At 42.2% G+C, this 19914-nt stretch overlaps 1 protein-coding gene across 1 annotated transcript in view; it reads right to left on the bottom strand.

Annotated features, from left to right (window-relative positions):
* The window catches only part of LOC107557246 (sodium- and chloride-dependent GABA transporter 2-like), a 50593-nt gene that overhangs the window by 5364 nt on the left and 25315 nt on the right, over nucleotides 1–19914 (bottom strand). Inside the window, exons 11-13 of the mRNA XM_016240599.1 lie at nucleotides 16687–16789; nucleotides 10461–10561; nucleotides 10209–10379 (exon numbers count right to left, since the gene is read on the bottom strand). Of these exons, the coding sequence (XP_016096085.1) occupies nucleotides 10209–10379; nucleotides 10461–10561; nucleotides 16687–16789 (375 nt within the window). The remainder of the gene's footprint in view (nucleotides 1–10208; nucleotides 10380–10460; nucleotides 10562–16686; nucleotides 16790–19914) is intronic.

Below are 19914 nucleotides of genomic sequence, written 5' to 3'. Positions count from 1 at the left end.
AGTAAAAGTAAAAGTTGGCTGAAATATAAAAACTCAAGTAAAGTACAGATACTCCCAAAAAATACTTAAGTACTGTAACGAAGTATTATTACTTCGTTACAATACACCACTGGTGGTTGCTCTGCACGCTTAATAAATAAACTCCAACTCTGCACTGGCTCCCTATTGAACAACGAATGCATTTTAAAATTTTGCTAGTTACTTATAAAGCCCTGAATGGTTTAGCTCTTCAATACTTGAGCGAGCTCATACCACATTATAGTCCTTCAAGTCCGCTGCAATCTCAAAACTCTTGCCATTTGATAATACCTACAATATCAAAATCAAAATCAACTGTGGGTGGCAGATTCTTTTCCTATTTAGCGCCCAAACTCTGGAACAATCTACCTTACATTGTTCGGGAGGCAGACACACTAGGTCAACCAGACCAAATAGGTCAACCAGAACCGGGAACATTTCCCATAACACCCGATGTACCCGCTACATTGGAAGAAGAATGGCATCTATGCTAATATCAGTCTCTTTCATTCTTATTCTGAGGTGACCATAGCCATACAGATCCAGTCTGTATCCAGATCAGATGGTCACTGTAGCCACCCAGATCCAGTCCATATCCAGACCAGATGGTGGATCAGCACCTAGAGATGACCTCTACAGCCCTGAATGCCAGCGGAGACCATGTCAACTAGATGCGCCCCAGAGACAGATCCCCTGCGAAGACCTCTTCACCTCGACGACCATCGGCACAAGACCACGGGAACCAGACAAGACCTCTGCACCTGTGTTGCAGCCTGAAATTAAACCACACCATGCTGGTTTTGTCTGGCCAGAGGAGAACTGGCCCTCCGACTGAGCCTGGTTTCTCCTAAGGTTTTTTCTCCATTTCTGTCACCGATGGAGTTTTGGTTCCTTGCCGCTGTCGCCTTTGTCTTGCTTAGTTGGTGACGCTTGACTGACTGATTGAACAATATTTTTAAAAATAAGATTGCATTACTACGAAAGTCCTAAGAGGCCATGGATTATTAATATTTTTCTTTCTTGTTTTCTTGTGATCACAAGATAATTAAATCTTAATTAGATCTCGACATAACGAAAGTTGTTTTCTCGTTATCACGACTTTATTTACTCATGTTCTCGGCATAACAAAAGTTGTTTTCTCGTTATCATGACTTTATTTTCTCGTGATCTCGACATAATGAGTGTTATTTTCTCGTTATCACGACTTAATTTTCTCGTGATCTCGACATAACAAAAGTTGTTCTCTAAGTTACACAACTACACCAACAGGTGGCAGTATAGACCTGAATATAACTGATGGGGTGTTGTATACTGTATATCCACTTTACTGTATGCGTTTGGGACAGAATAAGGACCTTCTTCGTGATCGCTATAATTTGTGCAGTATTGTTCATAACTGACATTTAATTAATTAATAAATGTTAAATACTTGAATCAATATTATTATTTTGTGTAGCCTATCCTTTAGCTCTTGCTAGATGCATGACTCATCACAGTTTCACCACAGCAAAAACGTTCTGTGTGATAAACTAACTGCTTATACAGTCTATGATTAAAACCAAGGTTGATGTCACTGTAGAGTATTCTATTTGCACCTATATCTGCATTTGTGCATCTTTGAAATAGCCTATTATTGTTAGTTAATAAGTGGGGGTTTTGTGTTTAGGACGCGCTTTAACGACTTATTTGTAATGTGTATCTTTGTCCTTATTTTTAATCTTTATTGTTAATCGCTAAATGGATATTGATAAGAAATGTGATTTATTATGTAAAGTGTGTAGGCTATTTTAATTCAGTGATGTTCTACAGTGTTGTAATCTTTTGTATTTTCTAAATTTCTTTGTGGAAACCACGCACCGTCACAAATAAGGCTCCCGTACTGCCTCCTCCGCACCATCAGAGGGAACATTCACCAGAATATTGACTGTTTATTATTCAGACTCCATTTCCCAGAAGCCCACATACCTGGAACTGATTGCACACACACCTGCTAATCATTACACACACCTCATATAAGCACACTACACACACATTGCAATGTCTTGATTTGCTGTGGTGATCATTTCTGAGCGTTTTCTTTATTGTGGACTGCTTACCCGTATATTACTTGGATTGTTTATTGTTTTTTGATTCTCTGCCGCCTGCCCTGACCTCTGCCTGTTATTTGGATTGTGATCCTCTGCTGCTTGCCCCGATCACTGCCTGTTCTTGTTTATGCTCTTGTCTCACCCATACGGCTGCTTAGTACAAGTATTATGTAAATCTGTTGTTAATAAACTGCAGATGGATCCTTACTCGGCTGACTCACCATTACACACACACACACACACACACACACACACACTCTTAAACTTGTAATGCACATGATATCAGTTACAGCATATCCTACACGACTAATAAAAATCACAAATTAAATAGGCTATACTTTTATTTAAAAAAAAAAGGAAAATAAAGTGAGTTGAATTCAAGCAGCTCTAAAAGATTTTATAATAGTTCTTTGCATCCTTCTAAAGGCGCTCCTCCTGTGTTTGCGGTGTTGCTTTGACCATTTAAACATGTTAATTACACAAACAAAATGTTTAGCGAACTGTCTCTGGGGAAAAAAAAATCAACAGAGTGATAAGCTTTATTTACTTATTGTAGACGTTATAATTAAGCGAAGCAAAATTTGCTGAAATATCCACAACAGTATAGGAGCGCACGGTTTATCTGTCGATCAGATGCGCGGTCAAAGGTGGATTCATTACTACGGCGACGAAGCTCGCCAGAGCCTGCCAGAATGGGCGGGGCCATCTATATAAGGGGGCATATCGCCATAAGATCCTAAGGTTACTTTGACTGAAGCGACGACTGAGTCGTGCAGCTACATAGCACGGCTAGTTACGCAGTACGCAGTATCTCAGGGAACCGAGGTTACGTTAGTAACCAAGTACGTTCCCTATTGATACTTCACTCGTACTGCGTCTGCTAAGATGCTATGGGGAACCAGTACAATCTCGCCGTGCTATGCTAGAGGAACGACTCATACTTGAACTTGCCTTAAGCACCAAGGGGCCCAGAGGGACCAAGTAATTTGCAGGGAAAGCTCCGCAGGGGGCAATAGGGCCAAGCTCGCAGAGGTCAGCCCGACCTTAAGTAATTGTTCCAAAAAAATCCCTACAGCCTCGGCACTCAGGACAACAAATAAAGATCTCTAATAATTTCTGTCCATGTAGAGGTTTTCAGGTACTAGTGTGAATAAATATATATTTAAATGCAAAGAGACAAGATAGTCTATGCATGACATTTTATTCGTATCCAAAACGATGTGAACATTAATGCACTAAACACGTTTCATTCATACTCGAAGCCCGAGGGCGCTCTCGCGCTGAAAATCCAAATCGGATTCATAGAAGTAGCCTATTTTATAAGCTTATAAAATAAGTTAAAATATAAAATATATTTTATAAACACAATAAACTTATGATTGCAACAATATATGGTTTATGTGTGTTTTTCAAGTCATCTCCAGGTAATATGTAGGAGAATACAGGAATAAAATATTATGGAATATAAATTTGCTCTGGAGTGTGACACTCACGTTTGAGCTAATTATGTGCTGTATGTAATTTTGAATGTTTATATGTGAATAAATGTGTAAATTAAAATCTGTTTAACATATAAACCAACTGATCATGACTTGTAGAAGACTTTTGTGTAACACTTAAGGTGACATTTTCCAACCTTTATGTTATCCTTAGGAAAATGACAGTTAAGGGGCTTTATGCAACACTTAATGGGTTTGAAGGGATACTTAAGAGAAATTCTAAGGGTTTATGATGTTTCACCTTAAGAAACCCTTAAGTAACATTTAAGGGATATTTTATGCAACGCCCTTAAGTGTAAGGGAAACTTAAGGGCGTTCTTAAGGGAAAAGTACGGCAAAGCCTAAGCACTGGTTTGCTCTAAGACAAGAATGAACCCATTATGCAGAAAGGACCAGGGCCTGTAAGGCCGGGACATCCAGATTATAGAACCTGGCAAATGTGGATGGCGAGGCCCAGCCGGCCACCCCACAGATCTCTGCAATGGACACACCGCTAGACCACACCCAAGACGAGGCCACACCTCTAGTCGAATGGGCTCTTACTCCCATGGGGCAATGCAGGCCCAAAGAGGAGTATGCTAGCACAATAGCATCAACTATCCACTTGGAAAGTCTCTGCTTCGTGACTGGAAGCCCTTTGGTGCGGCCACCACAGGCTTCCATCGAGAGGCCAGAGGTGCAGAGCAAACAGCTCAGGCTGGGGGTGCCATATCATTCTGTTCGCCTGAGATAGGAGGTCCCGTCTCTGGGGAATGGGCCATGGAGCTGCTACAAGCAGCTGAGACAACTCTGCGAACCAGTGTTGGGGAATGGGCCATGGAGCTGCTACAAGCAGCTGAGACAACTCTGCGAACCAGTGTTGGTTCCTCCAGAGCGGGGCTACTTACAGAACTTTGTACCCTTGCTCCCTGATTCGCCTGATTACCTGCAGGATCAGGGAGATTGGGGAAAAGCGTAAAGGAGGAGGTTGGACCAGTTGTGGGCCAACGCGTCCGTGTCCTTCGCGAAATAAGTTGGGTAAGGAGAGTTGTCTTTTGAAGCAAAGAGATCGACCTCTGCCTTGCCAAAGATCTCCCAGATTTTTGGAACCATTTGTGGGTGGAGCATCCACTGTTCTGAGTGGACATTGCTCCGAGACAGCATGCCCGCTCCTTGGTTCAACTTTGCCATCGCACAGCGCTCCCCAACCAATGATGGAAGCATCTGTTGAGACCACCTTCCTTCTGCAGACAATTCTCAGGGGCAAGCGCCGTTCCATCCATTGAGAGTCTTTCCAAGGGGCCAGAGCTGCCACGCAGGCCTGGTCAACCTTGATTCGAAGGCATCTGAGATGCCAGGTGTGGGACTTAACTAGGGGTTTCAGCCAGTACTGAAGGGGCCGCATGTGAAGCAGGCCCAGCTGTAGCACCGGAGATGCGGAGGCCATGAGACCCAGCATCTTTTGAAACATCTGAAACAGGGGCGAGAGGCTCCTATTTTTAAAGAGGCCTCGAGCTGCTGTATAGCCAGTGCACGTTCTGGTGTGACAGTCACCCTCGTTTGGGCCGAGTCAAAAACTGCTCCCAGGAACGATATCCGTTGGCTGGGAGACAGAGTGCTCTTGGAAAAATTGACCCTGAGCCCCAGGCATTCTAAGTGGCTGAGGAGAAAGGATCTGTGAGACAGTAGCTCGCCCCCCGACTGGGCTAAGACGAGCCAGTCGTCGAGGTAATTCAGAACACGGATTCCCATCTTAGAGGAAAAAGAGACACGTCCATGCACTTCGTAAAAGTGCGGGGAGCCAGGGACAGTCCGAATGGAAGGATTGTGTATTGACATGCTTCCGGGAAGAATTGTGAAGCTTGTTGACGAGGGGCCTGACAGCTCCCTGGCCAGAACCACTCATCCAGGTGGCTGAGGGGTGGGGTCGTTGATCGAGCCTGACAGATCCTCTGCGTCTGAAGCTGCCAGCGACATGCTGTCGTCCAGTGAGTCACACTCGCTCCCATCAAATGAGACCAGGTCGCTTGCAGTCGCAGAGGGATGCTGGTCTGGCTGGGAGAAGAGGACGGAGGAAGCCTCCCTATGAGGAGAGAGCGAGGCATGAGGGAGCGGGGCCAGCGTCTTAGCAGATGCACTACGAGTGAAGTATCGATAGGGAAACACACGATTACGACAGTACTGTATATGATTTGTATGTAATTTTCATGAGATTCTGCCTATCATAACAATACAGGGCATTTACATGAGAAAAGCTAAGCAGTAGTGATCAGCCCAATATAAAAGACAACAAATAACATATTTCAGCAACATTACTTGTCCAAATCACACTTTAGATCGCAATCTGAAGTTATTACAAACACTCGATGGTGGTTTTCGGTTGTGCAGTATGGGTGGATATCTTTTCTGAAACGCCGCTATAGACGAGGAATACTTTCATTTTAAAAAGCTGTTTTAAAACGAAAACACACTAGTGTAAACGTAGCCTTAAATCTACATGGGGTTGGACGGTTAAGCACACTACAGCCTCACTTGTGAGCCACGTCTCTGGGCGTAAAGTAGGTGTGTTCGACTTGACAGGGCGCTGTGCAGGCCAAAGACTATAGAATACCCAAGACGTGTCACTCGTATAGGGAAAATGCAACGCTTAATATGGCTGCTCTATCGAATGAAGCCCTGCCTTCTGAGAAAAAGAGCCAATCACTATTCGGTAAAGTCATCGTGTCACTGCAGCTGCCGTTAGAAGTCTCAGTTACTATAGAAATAGTCAGCATTCTGGAGGCATGCGCTTAGGACTGCACATGCGCATTGGCTGGTCTAGCCTGAAAAATAAGCTTTTTTTAATGGTACTGGAGCATAAGAAACAACATTTATGAGACAGTTGTTGTCAGATGTCATTGGTGATTTCAAATCTGAAGTTTAATCATAAACAGTTTTGGAGAATTTGATGTTTTCTCATTCAAAGAGATAGGAGTTGCACTTGTTACAAAGATGATAGGCGTTACAAAGATGGCCACCAAGTGAAATGACTTGTCTTAAAGAGACTTTGTGTAGGCCGATCGGTGTATGACATCAAAGTACCGCAAGAGCTATAGAGAGCAGATTGCTCTGTAAGCTTTCGAATCGCTCTCGCGCTACTTTAATGTCAAACACTGATCGGTCTGCGCAGCGCTGCATCAAGTCGAACACACCTAACATTAATGTTTTTCCTTGATTAACCCCTTAGGTATCGAAATTTGGTACCGAACAACAAGACATTTTTCGATACTCGATAGTATCGAGGCAATTCGGTTGACCAAAGAATTCACAGTGAAATGCACCAAACAAACAAATAATGCTCTTCTGAGACATCCACATAGTTGAGAATAAATAAGCACTTTCCTGGGATTGGGATCCTTTGGAAGATAATAGGCTTGTTCGAGATGAACTATACTAGCCTGCCACCGGCTGGCGAGAGTAGCCACTTGCAGTCAGGGCGGAATTAAAAGCGGAGACGTCAAGTCGGACACTTTCTGCTCCCGGTAGTCACGCTCTCACGGTGTTTGCATAGTCGTATCACAGATAAAGTGAATTAAAGCAATATTTGTCAAATACACAGAAACGTTTTTATAACCAACATAAACACTTTTTATATACTGCTTTATACAGTGCCATCTGTTCAAGAATAAAGTTCAGCATGTAAACATATAGGCTACTAAATACCTATATAATAAAGTATATGCTTTTATTAGTGTTTTTGATAAAAAATGACTCAAGATAACAGTGCGACTTTTACTGTTATAAAAACACAGATTTGTGAGCACTATTGGAATTGAATTGTTAGAATAAACACGCAACACACGTTGTGCTTGTCATCACAGAATCTAACCAATGAGAATAAAGTGTGTCGTAATCAAGGCTTTCGCAGCCAATTTTGAGCAACTCCAGTGCCTGACCTCGGCGGCTGGTCTCGTTTTGCTCTCGCGGTACTTTGATGGCACATGTGATCGTAAGGCGGCTGCAGCGCCGATCAAAGTCAGACAAATGTTCTAACCAGAATGCATTGCTTTTGTCAGGCGGCAATCGATCTTTGTGGCGCAGCATGAAGTCGAACAAGCCTAATGTTATTTTTAGTCCAGTGAGCTTGTATTGATCTTATCTCATTCTCATCTCTCTAATGCTCCAGTGGGCGGGCCAAAGATGTGATGATGTAGAAGTAGGCGATCATCTGATTTTGCAGAGGTGCTCTTTCGTTGCATTACATCATAATGTGACAAAATCTGAAACAAATTTTTTTTTAAAATCTTGGTTTCAATAAAAGCTGTTTTTGGACTAAAAAAGAAGTTTGGAGCTCTGAAACGTACAGAATGTTTGTAACAAAGTTCGTAGATCGGGGAAGAAGGAGGTGGGAACCTGCAAACATTTAAACATAAAACTTTAATTATGAAATAAACAAACACAAAACAAAAGTAAAAGCGGCAGCCCCTCATGGACGACTGCTGCATAAAACATAATAAAACAACAACATAAGTAGTCCAGGCCTGGTCCTCTCTCGTCCTTCACTGTCGTCACTCCTCTTTTTATCCTTCCGGATCTCCTCCTTGGGACTCAAGACTGGTGAGTGGGGCAGGTGTTGCTCATTATCATTTATTCCACCGGCCTCGCTCCGTTCCCACGGCTGTCGGCCCCGCCCCACTCATTACAATGTTTTTATAGTACAATGACCTCAACATTTCTCAATTCATGACCCCTTTAAGTTCACTGCACTTATTTTCTATAGGGTTCAGATCAGAGGACTGGGATGTCTATGGGAGAACCTTAGTTTTGTGTCCAGTGACCCATTTTTCTTTTAATTTTAATGTTGTTTTTCCTTGGATCATTGTTCTGCTGGAAGATCCAAACACTGGCCAGAATAAGATTTCTAACAGGGATAGTCAGGTTTTGATTTTTTTTTATCTGTTGCTGTTTGCTAAAATCCATGATGTTCAGGACCTCTGGCAGAAAAATAGGCCCACAACATTAAAGATACAGCGTTATATTTCATTGTACACATGGTGTACTTTTCTAGCCCTGTGTGTACCAAACCCATCTTGTGTGTTTGCTGCCAGAAAGCATTTATTTACTTTCATCTGACCAAAGAATCCAGTCCAATGAGATATTCCAGTAATGTCTGACAAATTAATATGCTGGAGTTTCTTTATGAATGTTTGCTATTGTTTCTTGAAATCCTCCCAAACAACTTGTGGTATTGTAGGTGCTGTTTGATTTATTTATTTATTTGGAGGCTTTCTGACCCCAAGACTCATCTATTTTCTGCAATTCTCCAGCTGTGATCCTAGGAGAGTCTTTGGCCACTCAAACTATCCTCCTCACATTACTTTAAGAGAATATAGACACACATTATCTTCCAGGCAGATTTGTAACATTTCCTGTTGATTGAGACTTCTTAATTATTGTGCTGATGGTGGAAATGGGAATTTTCAGTGCTTTAGATATTTTCTTATAGCCACTTTCTATTTTGTGAAGCTCAACAATCATTTGCTGCAGATCATAAATATATTCTTTGGATTTACTCCTTGTGATTGATGACTAAGGGAATTTGGCCTTTGGGTTCCCTCATATTTATAGTCCTGTGAAACAGGAAGTCATGGCTCGACAATTTCATGTTCATAGTCACCCTGGCGTGCTACAATTTTTTTAAATTAAAGATCAAAAGTATAAACAATACAGATTTATTTTCACAGCCTTCTTTGATTATATTTACCAAGTGTTCCAATAATTCTGACAGTGACTGCATATATATATTCAGTAATTTCACTTCATTGGCAATGAATATCGGTCTTTTTCGTTGCCATTAAAGTGAAATAACTACACATAAAAATAGGAGGCTGATAAAAATGCTCATTTTAGAAGAAAATTTCAGATGCCACGTCGACGCTTTTGCATATATATATATATATATATATCTGATGAGTGGGGCAGGGCCGAGAGCCGGGGGAACGGAGCGAGGCCGGGCTCGAGTCCCATGGAGGAGCTCCAGAAGGATAAAAGGAGGGGTGATGACAGTGCAAGACAAGAGTGGACCAGGCCTGGACTTTGTTGTTGTTTTGGTTCTGTTTGTGCACGGCAGTCGTCCGTGAGGGGCTGTCGCTCTATTTTCAGTTTTGTGTTTATTTTGTTATTAAATTGTTTAAATGTTCGCCGGTTCCCACCTCCTTCTTCCCAATCTACGAACTGTGTTACAATATATATATATATAATATACATATGCATACATACACAACACATACATACATATACATATGTGTGTGTAATTTTTAACTCAAACTTATTTCAGTTAGTTGCCAAGGGAACATTTCTAATTTTCAAATTTATATTTTATTTCAGCTTCAATTAACAATAACATATTTTAATAGTTTTAATTGTAGGTAACAATTAACAACACTGGAGTGAAGCAAGAAAGACTCTACTACCGCGATGCTTCATGAGAGTAGGCGGTTTCCATAATAACAGCAACTTCTCTGATTGATGAATTTGTCTTTAGGATTATTAGTAGTTTAGTTTTTTTAAGTTTAATGCAATGGTAGGGAAAGGTTTATATCATTATATCATGGATTTTAACATGGTAAAGTGGATTTTTTTTTACCTGTTGAAGGGTTCCTGGCGTATTCATGAGGCTGTAGATGGCCCAGAGAGGCAGAAGAGACACAGAGGACAGCGTCAGCGTCCAGCCCATCACCGTGGCCCATACAGGGGCCGTCACACCGTTGGCGAGGGTCAGCGGAGACCAGAACATGAGCGAGAACCCGAATGTGCCCTGAACACACACAGAGATGTTCTCAGAGGATGCTGACGATCAATCAGCATCTGCTATCAGTGTCCAGATCGAGTGACCCACAATGCACATGGCGGGAGTCAGGTAACGCCAGCACAGCCTGAAGATGCAGAGCGGCTGGTAACCAATCATGGCCTTAATATTGTTACTGAAGCGATCTGCACCTGAAAACAGCAGAAGATCAGCTCATGGAAGTGTCCATGTCCATATCATCCCAAAATAAAAAAAAAGAGGTAACACTTTATTTTAAAGGGGTCATATGATGCGATTTCAATTTTTTCTTTCACTTTGGAGTGTTACAAGCTCTTGGTGCATAAAGAAGATCTGTAAAGTTGCAAAGACTAAAGTCTCAAATCCAAAGAGATATTCTTTATAAAAGTTAAGAGTCAACCACGCCTACCTAAAACGGCTCGTTCCAACATGCCCCCACATGTCTACCTCCCAATGTGGGAAGATTTGCATAACGCCACCCAAATGTTCACGCAAAGAAAGAAGGCGTAACTTTTATTCTCGCTGTAGTATTGTTGTTGCTGCCGCCATCTTGTGAAGGCGCTGTGTGTTTCCTTGTGAAAGCGAAACGTCTCAGGTTACGTATGTAACCCTAGTTCCTCTTCAGGAACTCGAGCTGCATCGAAAACGCTAGGGGAACGCCTTCTGCGACCCACGCTCTGAATCACATGTAAAATCAGTCCAATAGCTGAACAGGATGTCACGGCGGATGACGTCATGACCAGGAAGCTATAAAAGCACGTGCGGCGGAGCCAGCGTCAGCTTCTTGGAATGAAGCAAGAGCCGGCAGGGATGCTGGAAGTATGGCACCGAGACGCAGCGTCTCGTTCTCTCGAGGAACTAGGGTTACATATGTAACCTGAGACGTTCCTCTTCAGGAACTCGAGCTGCGTCGAAAACGCTAGGGGAATGAGAATGCACACACCGCCAGACTTCCAAGTCTCTGCCTAGTGTGGAATACTGCACAACTAGGGCGAGAGAATGGAAGAGCCGGGAGTGGCTCGCATGTCTAGCTCATAAAACCTAACAAAGGTAAGGGGCGTGGACCAACCCGCAGCGTTGCAGATGTCCTGCATAGGCACACCCGCTAAGAAAGCCTTAGATGCTGCCACACTTCGAGTCGAGTGAGCCTTGACCCCTAACTGCGAGGGGAGGTCAGAGGACTCATAACATAAGGAGATGGCATCCACTATCCACCGACTGAGGGTCTGCTTAGTTGCTGGAAGACCTCTCTTAGGGGGACCGTAGCACACAAGCAACTGGTCCGCCCTCCTCCACAGGGCAGCTCTGTGGACGTACAGTTAAAGCTTCTGCTGGTCTGGTTCCCTGAAGGGAGGAGGACTGAAGGCCTGAAGTACAATGGGCTGTGGTGCTGAGTGTCTCCCCACTGAAATGCCACCAAGAGGGGCGTGGTAGGCCGCAATGGCCGCCACGTAGACCTTCAAGGTGGAGTGGGTTAACCCTGTAGAAAACTGCAGGAACTCCAGTACTGTACCAACTGGCAGCTAGCTGGGTCGAGCTGGAGGTCTCTGCACCAGGAAGTGAAAAGTTTCCACTTCCAAGCGTACAGTTTCCTCGTGGAGGGAGCTCTGGATTGGAGGATGGTCTCAACAACCTCAGTTGAGAGACCGGAAGCTACTAGTTGTGCCCCCTCAGGGGCCACAACCATAACTTCCACAGCTCCGGGCGGGGGTGAAATATCGTGCCCTCCGCCTGTGAGAGGAGGTCCCTCCTGACGGGAATCTCCCATGGAGAGCCGTCAAGAAGGGAAATCAGGTCCGAGAACCACACTTGGCCCGGCCAGAACGGGGCTACTAACAGTAAGCAGACTCCGTCCTGGCACACTCTCTCCAGAACTCCTGGGAGCAGAGCGATCGGGGGAAAGGCGTACAGGCGAAGCCTCGGCCACGCCTGTACCATGGCATCCAGCCCCAGCGGAGCTGGATGATGATATGCCATGATATGCATATGACATGTCTAAGGCACGTAGGCATCTCCGCGTGACCTTGAACATGCGAAGCGGGTTTCCCCTCGGGGGGAGAACCCCCTGGTCTTGAGCCACCACTGTAGGGGTCTCATGTACAGCAGGCCAAGAGTAATCATGTTGGACGCAGCTGCCATCAGACCCAGCAGTCTTTGAAACTGCTTGACAGTGAGTGACTGGCCTTCTTTCACTCTCTTGACTGTAGTGAGGATTGACCTCGACCTCGACCTCGACGCTGCGTCCAAGCGTTTTCGACGCAGCTCGAGTTCCTGAAGAGGAACTACTTTGTTTGGCCTTCCAAAAGAGGACGATATTCGCTTTGTCATGCCTGGAGCTGATCCATGCTGGTCGCTGAGGAAATACATCAACTTTGCGCTGTGGATCGCCGGATCAGCTTTCACCATGGATGAAGCAGAGTCCAGCCCAGGGTCGTCACATGTGGTTGACGCAAGCCCGCCGGATGCTCCTTCGTCGAATCTGCCGGCTGCGCCGTTCTCAAGCCTGCCTGCCTCTGTTCACTCAAGCCGGCCTCTGCTCACTCTAGGCCTCTGGCCTCCGCTCACTCAAGGCCGCGCAGTGTGTGATGCTGTTTCGTTGTGAAAACGAAACTACTTTGTTTGACCTTCCAAAAGAGGACACGACTAGAAATCATTGGTTAAGTTGTATTTACAACACTGTTCCAGAACACTTCAACCCAAATATTGAGCGGCCGGGCATGGCACAATATGGTAAGGGGCATAACATTTCCATCACACGCTTGAGGTATTCGGCCAATCACAATGCTCTGGATAGCTGGCCAATCAGAGCACACCTCGCTTTTCAGACCGATGAGCTTTGTAAAAATCTATGCGTTTCAGAAAGGCGGGGCATAGAGGAGAAATACTAATGTACAGTATGTGGAAAATAATGGGGTTTTTTTGAACCTTAAACTACATAAACACATTTCATTACACCAAATACACAAAGTAATGTTCTTTTTAGCAGCATCATATGACCCCTTTAAGGTGTCCTTGTTACACATGTTACATGTACTTACTATTATAACAACAATTAAATATGCATAATTACATGCAAGTAACTAGTGGCGTAGCGAATCAGCCCCGGGCCCATATGCAAAACATTTGTATGGGCGCCCCCAAACGTTATGGGCTCCAACTTGGTTAACTTATCTTAGGCCCTATTGTTGATTTTTCTGAAGTAAACGTTATGTGAATCGTGACTATTCACAAGCTGTTTTATTTACGGTATAGTCTAATACTTGGAAATTATGTTTAAAGTTTTCAAGTCCATTCATTATTTGTAGCATGCAAGCCACTCAATAATTGCAGCTTTGTGCTTTGTTACTACAAAATCTCAGCCTTCTGTCAATTCTATGATAAAATATAAACTATAAACGTGTTTTTACGCTTTTTAATTTGTAGTGAGATAATTCGCCTTTATTATATTTAAAAATGATATTTTCCTCTTTAATATTTGCAGCACGAAGTAAACATGAATATTTTAATGCATGTTGAAAAAAATCTGAACAATTGAATTCAAACGAATGTCATGAATCGATCAATCAGAGTTTTAAAATAAGTCAAAAGAATGACGGATGCCACCGACTTTTTTGGTGGAATTTTCACATTAACTTCACGCAATATAACATGATTTTATTATCGTAATTTTGACTTTATTCTTAAAATATTATGACGTTAATCTTATTTATTTAGTTATTTTTCAACGTGGAACAAAAATGCTGCCGTATAGGCTACTGAATGCAAACACAATTTTGGCACAGCAGCCCAAAAAAACAAACAAAAATAAATAAAAAACAAACAAAAAAAAGTGAGGGGATATTTGAATTTGTTAATAAACTAATGTTTTCTGAGTCAATGTTGCAAAAATGAATTTGACAAACCTGACTCGCCATCTCCTCACTGGACGTGCTTTTAGAGAGAAATGCATCTTTACGGATTACATAATGAAAGAGTTTTTGTTTTCGATTTGAATGATTTTGTTTTAAAATTCTATAGATATATTTATCATGTCAGTGAAGCGCTCCTGCTCAAGACCAAGAGGACAGAAAGCGCATCCTGTTTGTTTTCCTTATTTTACAATAGCACAAGGTTTTGTTTATATTGTGATTGCACACAAATACAAGTAGACCCTTTGCAGTTCCGAATGATGTATACTATTACCAGTGTTGGGGGTAACGCATTACAAGTAACGCAAGTTACGTAATCAGATTACTTTTTCCAAGTAACTAGTAAAGTAACGCATTACTTTTTAATTTACAAGAGAATGTCTGAGTTACTTTTTCAAATAAGTAACGCAAGTTACTTTTTTTCCAATTTATTGATTGACAGCTCTGGCTTCGCCATGGTGACAGAAATCAGAAGGTGTTACTGTAGTTCTAAAATAAATATGAATATGCATTAATTCATCTCACTCACAAAAAACACAGATTCAGTATTCCTCAAAATGAATAAAAATAATGCAACTAAGAATATGATGCAAACCTGCAATAATTAAATATTAAACAACACAAATATCTTTTATGTATTTAATCCCGTTCTATTAATCAATGTCTTTGCTTCTGGCCTTCGATGATCCAGTTCAACCGTATTAATAAGCACAAATTACTCTAGACAAACATTTGTGTCTTTTTTTATTGCTGAAGTGTGTTGAAATGTCTTCTTCTGCATTCTACTGTACGGATGTAAATTTACTTTCCCTTCAGCCTGAGGCTTATTCATTTCACTTTTGGTGTGAAAAGGCTTTTATATTTGCCAAAAATATAACTTTTTTATTTTAAAAACAAACAAGCAAGCCCTGTCCAGATTTAAAAAGTAACGCAAAAGTAACGTAACGCATTACTTTCCATAAAAAGTAACTAAGTAACGTAATTAGTTACTTTTTTTATGGAGTAACGCAATATTGTAACGCATTACTTTTAAAAGTAACTTTCCCCAACACTGACTATTACCTTTATGAGCAAACATGACGGCGTATTTTTGAGTTTCCACTGTTATTAAAAAAATGCAAGTGATCGCACTGGCGCCTCCATGTCCTGCAAAGCGCGCTTTAGCTTCGACTCTCCACACAAACGATTGGATATGCGCCTAACAACGCTCATTTATCTAGGTTAAATGTTTAAATTAATACTGTGAAATGCATGAAGTGTTTTATGTCTGTTATTTAAGGCAAGTCGTGTTGGTTAGAGAAGGCTAAATTGATCAAACATAATGCTCAACGCACTGTCTGCAACCGCTGCTTGATCATTCCTTTAAAAAACAAAAACTTGAATTTAACAAACATAAAATGTTCCAAACATATTTCTAAATTAACTTAATAAAGAAACAAAAATAAATGTCAACTTTGCCATTAAAAACCAAAACGGAACTATTTTAATAGCTGTGTAATGGGGAAGAGAGAGAAAAAAAAAGACACGGGATCCAGTCGGACTTGGGCCGAGAATTCTCATAAGATGTTGGACAAGGGTCGGGCCCATGCAGGGCTCTATTAATCTAAACTATACAAGCCAAACCCTAATCCTAACCCTAACTTTATAGTAAGTTCATGTAGTTAATTAATATTACTCAGTACTTAAATGCATAATCACACTGTAACAAGGACACATTAAAAAAAGTGTAACCAAAAAAATACATCATATTTTTGTTTTTAGGACCATTGACATTAAGCACATTTTCCCTGGAAGATAGATAGATAGATAGATAGATAGATAGATAGATAGATAGATAGATAGATAGATAGATAGATAGATAGATAGATAGATAGAAACATACATATAAATATAAAAAATATAAATACAAGTTTACACACATACACTCTCATATTTAATTCATATATAATTATATATTATATATTTACTTTACTTTTACTTTACTTTTAGTCATTTAGCAGACGCTTTTATCCAAAGCGTATATATATATAATATATAATGGTATATATAACCACTATATGAAAATATTAATGTATGTATATAATATATGTAGAAAATAAGACATTATATTAAGAGCATTGTGACATTATTAAGCACATTTTTCCTGCAAAATATCATTACTGCAATAATTACTGCACTTATCGTCATTACTGTAAATGTGATCTCGACTGTTATTGTATCTTATGAATACATGCTGTCCCTTAAGGTCCCTTATATTTTATCAGATTGTCAGTGAACTATTTAAAGCAGCTATTGATACTGATATATTAATGTGTGTGCGTGAGTTTGTCTGAGTATTTAATGCGTATGTGTTTATGAGTGTATGCGTATATGAGAGTATGTGTGTATACTGTAGATCCATCCGATGGCCACAGACTGGCAGACAGACAGCAGCAGCAGACTGGCTCCACTGCAGGAGAAATGATCATAGATCTGAAACACATACAGGCCTCCCTGAACACAGACACAGAGAGGAGAGGAAGACAGCAATATGTACATCTTCATTATCAGATGATACAGATCTGAACGAGCAGGAATAAAGACTTGCTGAAAGGGTCAGACAGATGTTTAATATTTCTGAATTAAGTCTCTTTTGCTCACCAGGGCTGCATTTATTTGATCAAAAATACAGTAAACTAATTAAAAAATATTATTACATTTTAAAATAACTGTTTTCCATGTGAATATACTGTAAAATTTAATTTATTCCTGTGATCAAAGCTGAATTTTCAGCGTCATTACACCAGCCTTCAGTGTCACATGATCCTTAAGAAATCATTCTAATATGCTGATTTGCTCCTCAAGAAACATTTCTAAATATTATCAATGTTGAAAACACTTGTGCTGATTCATATATTTGTGGAAACCATGATATCGTGATTTTCAGGTTTCTTTTATAAATAGAAAGTTCAAAAGAACAGCATTTATTCGAAACAGAAATCTGTTGTAATATTATAAATGTCTTTACGGTCACTGAATTAGGGGTGACCCCGAATAGTCGAAGATTCGATGCTTCGATAGGAGGAGCCTGATTCGACTACCAATCTCACACAGTGCGTTCCAAACGGGATATATCACCCTCTGAAGGGCACTTCGGAGTGAAAACAATCATGGCCGCCATATTGAAGGGTTGTTCCAAACCGAAGTGCTCAAAACTGGCCATTTCAAAGGGCCCTTCCGAATGAAGGATTTCGAAGGGTACAACTGATGGACACTTTGGTCCCCCATGATCCTTTGTGCTGATTCTTTCCATGATGACGGCGCCTCCATGTGGGCACGGAATGATGGGGCACTTCAAGGGGCACTTCAAGAAACCGTTGTTTGGTCCCCTACACCCTTCAAACATTCAAAGCTCTCACTCCGCTGGGTAAACCCTTTGAAGGGATTAGGGCATAGAGATGAGCCCTTCCGAATGGAACGCAGGGACAGTCGAATATTCACCGGGTGTTATGATCATGCCATTTTGGCTATATGGGAGTGCTCAAATGTCTGATTTCACATAGAACTACCGGTTTTCTCCCAACAAGTTACTATACAGCCTATTAAGATAATGCTGTAAATAACAATCTGAAAAGAAAGAAGCTTCAAATAAATACTTTAACGTGTGTGAATAAATCCAACCACCCCTACAGATTTAAGTTTCACTTTCCATAACGCGTGACCGACAGAGGAGCATCTTGGTGGCAGGGATTTAAAACTTTAACAAGACTTAAATTGACACAGGCAGAGTGAAAGACTGGATTTTTTCAATCAGGTAGGGTACAAGTTATTTAAAAACATTTCAGCCAGTTTATATATATCATGTATATATTATTTATCTCGTATATGATGCATTTGGTTGAGTTGTGCTGCAGTAAAGCGCTTCATTGTAGTACTACGGTGATTTTCTCTTCAGCGCGCAGCGCGAGCAGGACAAACAACAATGCAGAATACTAATAACTATGACTGGGACTGTCATATACAGTGTCACGCATCCGGTCCATGAACTTCTGTCTGCTTACCATCAGAGGTCACCCTTTCCATTACATTGACTCTCGCACTACACTACTGTTGCTTATCATCCCGGACTACATATCCCATCATTCATTGCACTGATTGCACTCAGCACGGATTGCACGCAGCTGTTTTCACTGATTGCACACAGCTGTTTCACATTTGCCTTGACTTGCCTCGCCTTGAACCTGCCTGTTACAACCACGTCTCTGTCTTCTGTTCAGAATAAAGCTTGCACATGGATCCACACGTCTCACGTCTTGTCAGCCCCGTAACAGAATACTCGGCCACACAAGGATCTAGCAGCTTCTCGGATGGACATTGGTCAGGCATGGATACAGGAAGAATATTGTTAGCCCTTAGACAGGGCACACGATCGCTGGAGGGCTATATTCAAGAATATTTAGCCATCGCTCATTATTCAGATCTGCCGGACTGTGTTTTGATAGACTTTTTTTATGAGGGCATTAATCAACCGTTAAAATCCAAACTCATTTACGAGGGTCCACGTTCATCTTTAAGTCAGTGTATGGACTATGCTTTGTCGACGGTTGGTTCAGCGTTCACTGTGGGTATCGCGGAGGAGCACGACTCCGCACTCACTCATGTAATAGCGGCCACACTAGAGCACGCTCACAAAATGGCGGCAACAGCGGAGGACGCTCACAAGATGGCGGACACAACAGCACCCAGTCATGTCACAGCTGCCCATCTTGAGTCCAGTCAAGTCACCATTGATCCTCCTGAGTCAAGTCAACTCACAGTAGATCTTTGTGAGTCTGGTCAAATCACAGCTGATATTCATGAGTCAAGTCACAGTTGTTCGTCATGAGTCAAGTCTAGTCACAGCTGATCTTCCTGAGTCAAGTCTAGTCACAGTTGATCATAATGAGTCAAGTCAAGTTACAGTTCATTATCATAAGTCAGGTCTAGTCACAGCGGATCTTCCGGAGTTCAGTCAAGTCACAGCTGATCTTCCTGAGTTCAGTCAAGTCACTGTTGATCATCTTGAGTCAAGTCTAGTCACAGTTGATCGTCATGAGTCAAGTCAAGTTAGAGGCCATTTGCGAGCTCCCTGCTCGTCCTGTCACGGCCTCATCCTGTCCTGTCATGGCTATGGAGGCCGTTTGTGAACTTTTGTCCTGTCCCGACCCAGCCAAGGAGGCTGCCTCTGAACACCGAGCCTTATCTGTCAACCCCAATGTTCTGTCTGTGTTGTCTGTCTCTGCTTCTTCGTTATTACAGTCTCCACCATGGTCTCCTGATCGGTGTGGTTCAGCGGGGGAGGTTCCCTGTTCCTTCTGCTCCGCCGTGGTGGTCTGTCTGGCTCTGGTGGTCCTCTGCTCTGCCATGGGGGTCCTCCGCCCCGCCGTGGGGGTCCTCTGCTCCGCCGTGGTGGTCTACTGTCTGGCTCTGGTGGTTCTCTGCTCCACCTGTACGGCCGGCTTTGCCCTGGCTCTCCACTCCGCTGGTTCTGCCTCGGTTCCTGGTCTCTCCATTTCCATGTGGACCTGGCCCTCCATCCCTCCCCCTGTTCCGCCTCCACTCCACCGCCCTCCGGAATCATAAAGTGTTTTGAGCGCCTG

The sequence above is a fragment of the Sinocyclocheilus grahami genome, unplaced genomic scaffold (genome assembly GCF_001515645.1).
Source record: "Sinocyclocheilus grahami isolate Dianchi unplaced genomic scaffold, SAMN03320097.WGS_v1.1 scaffold595.1, whole genome shotgun sequence".
NCBI classification, from domain to species: Eukaryota; Metazoa; Chordata; class Actinopteri; order Cypriniformes; family Cyprinidae; genus Sinocyclocheilus; species Sinocyclocheilus grahami.
This window is presented reverse-complemented; position numbering and strand designations above follow the sequence as displayed.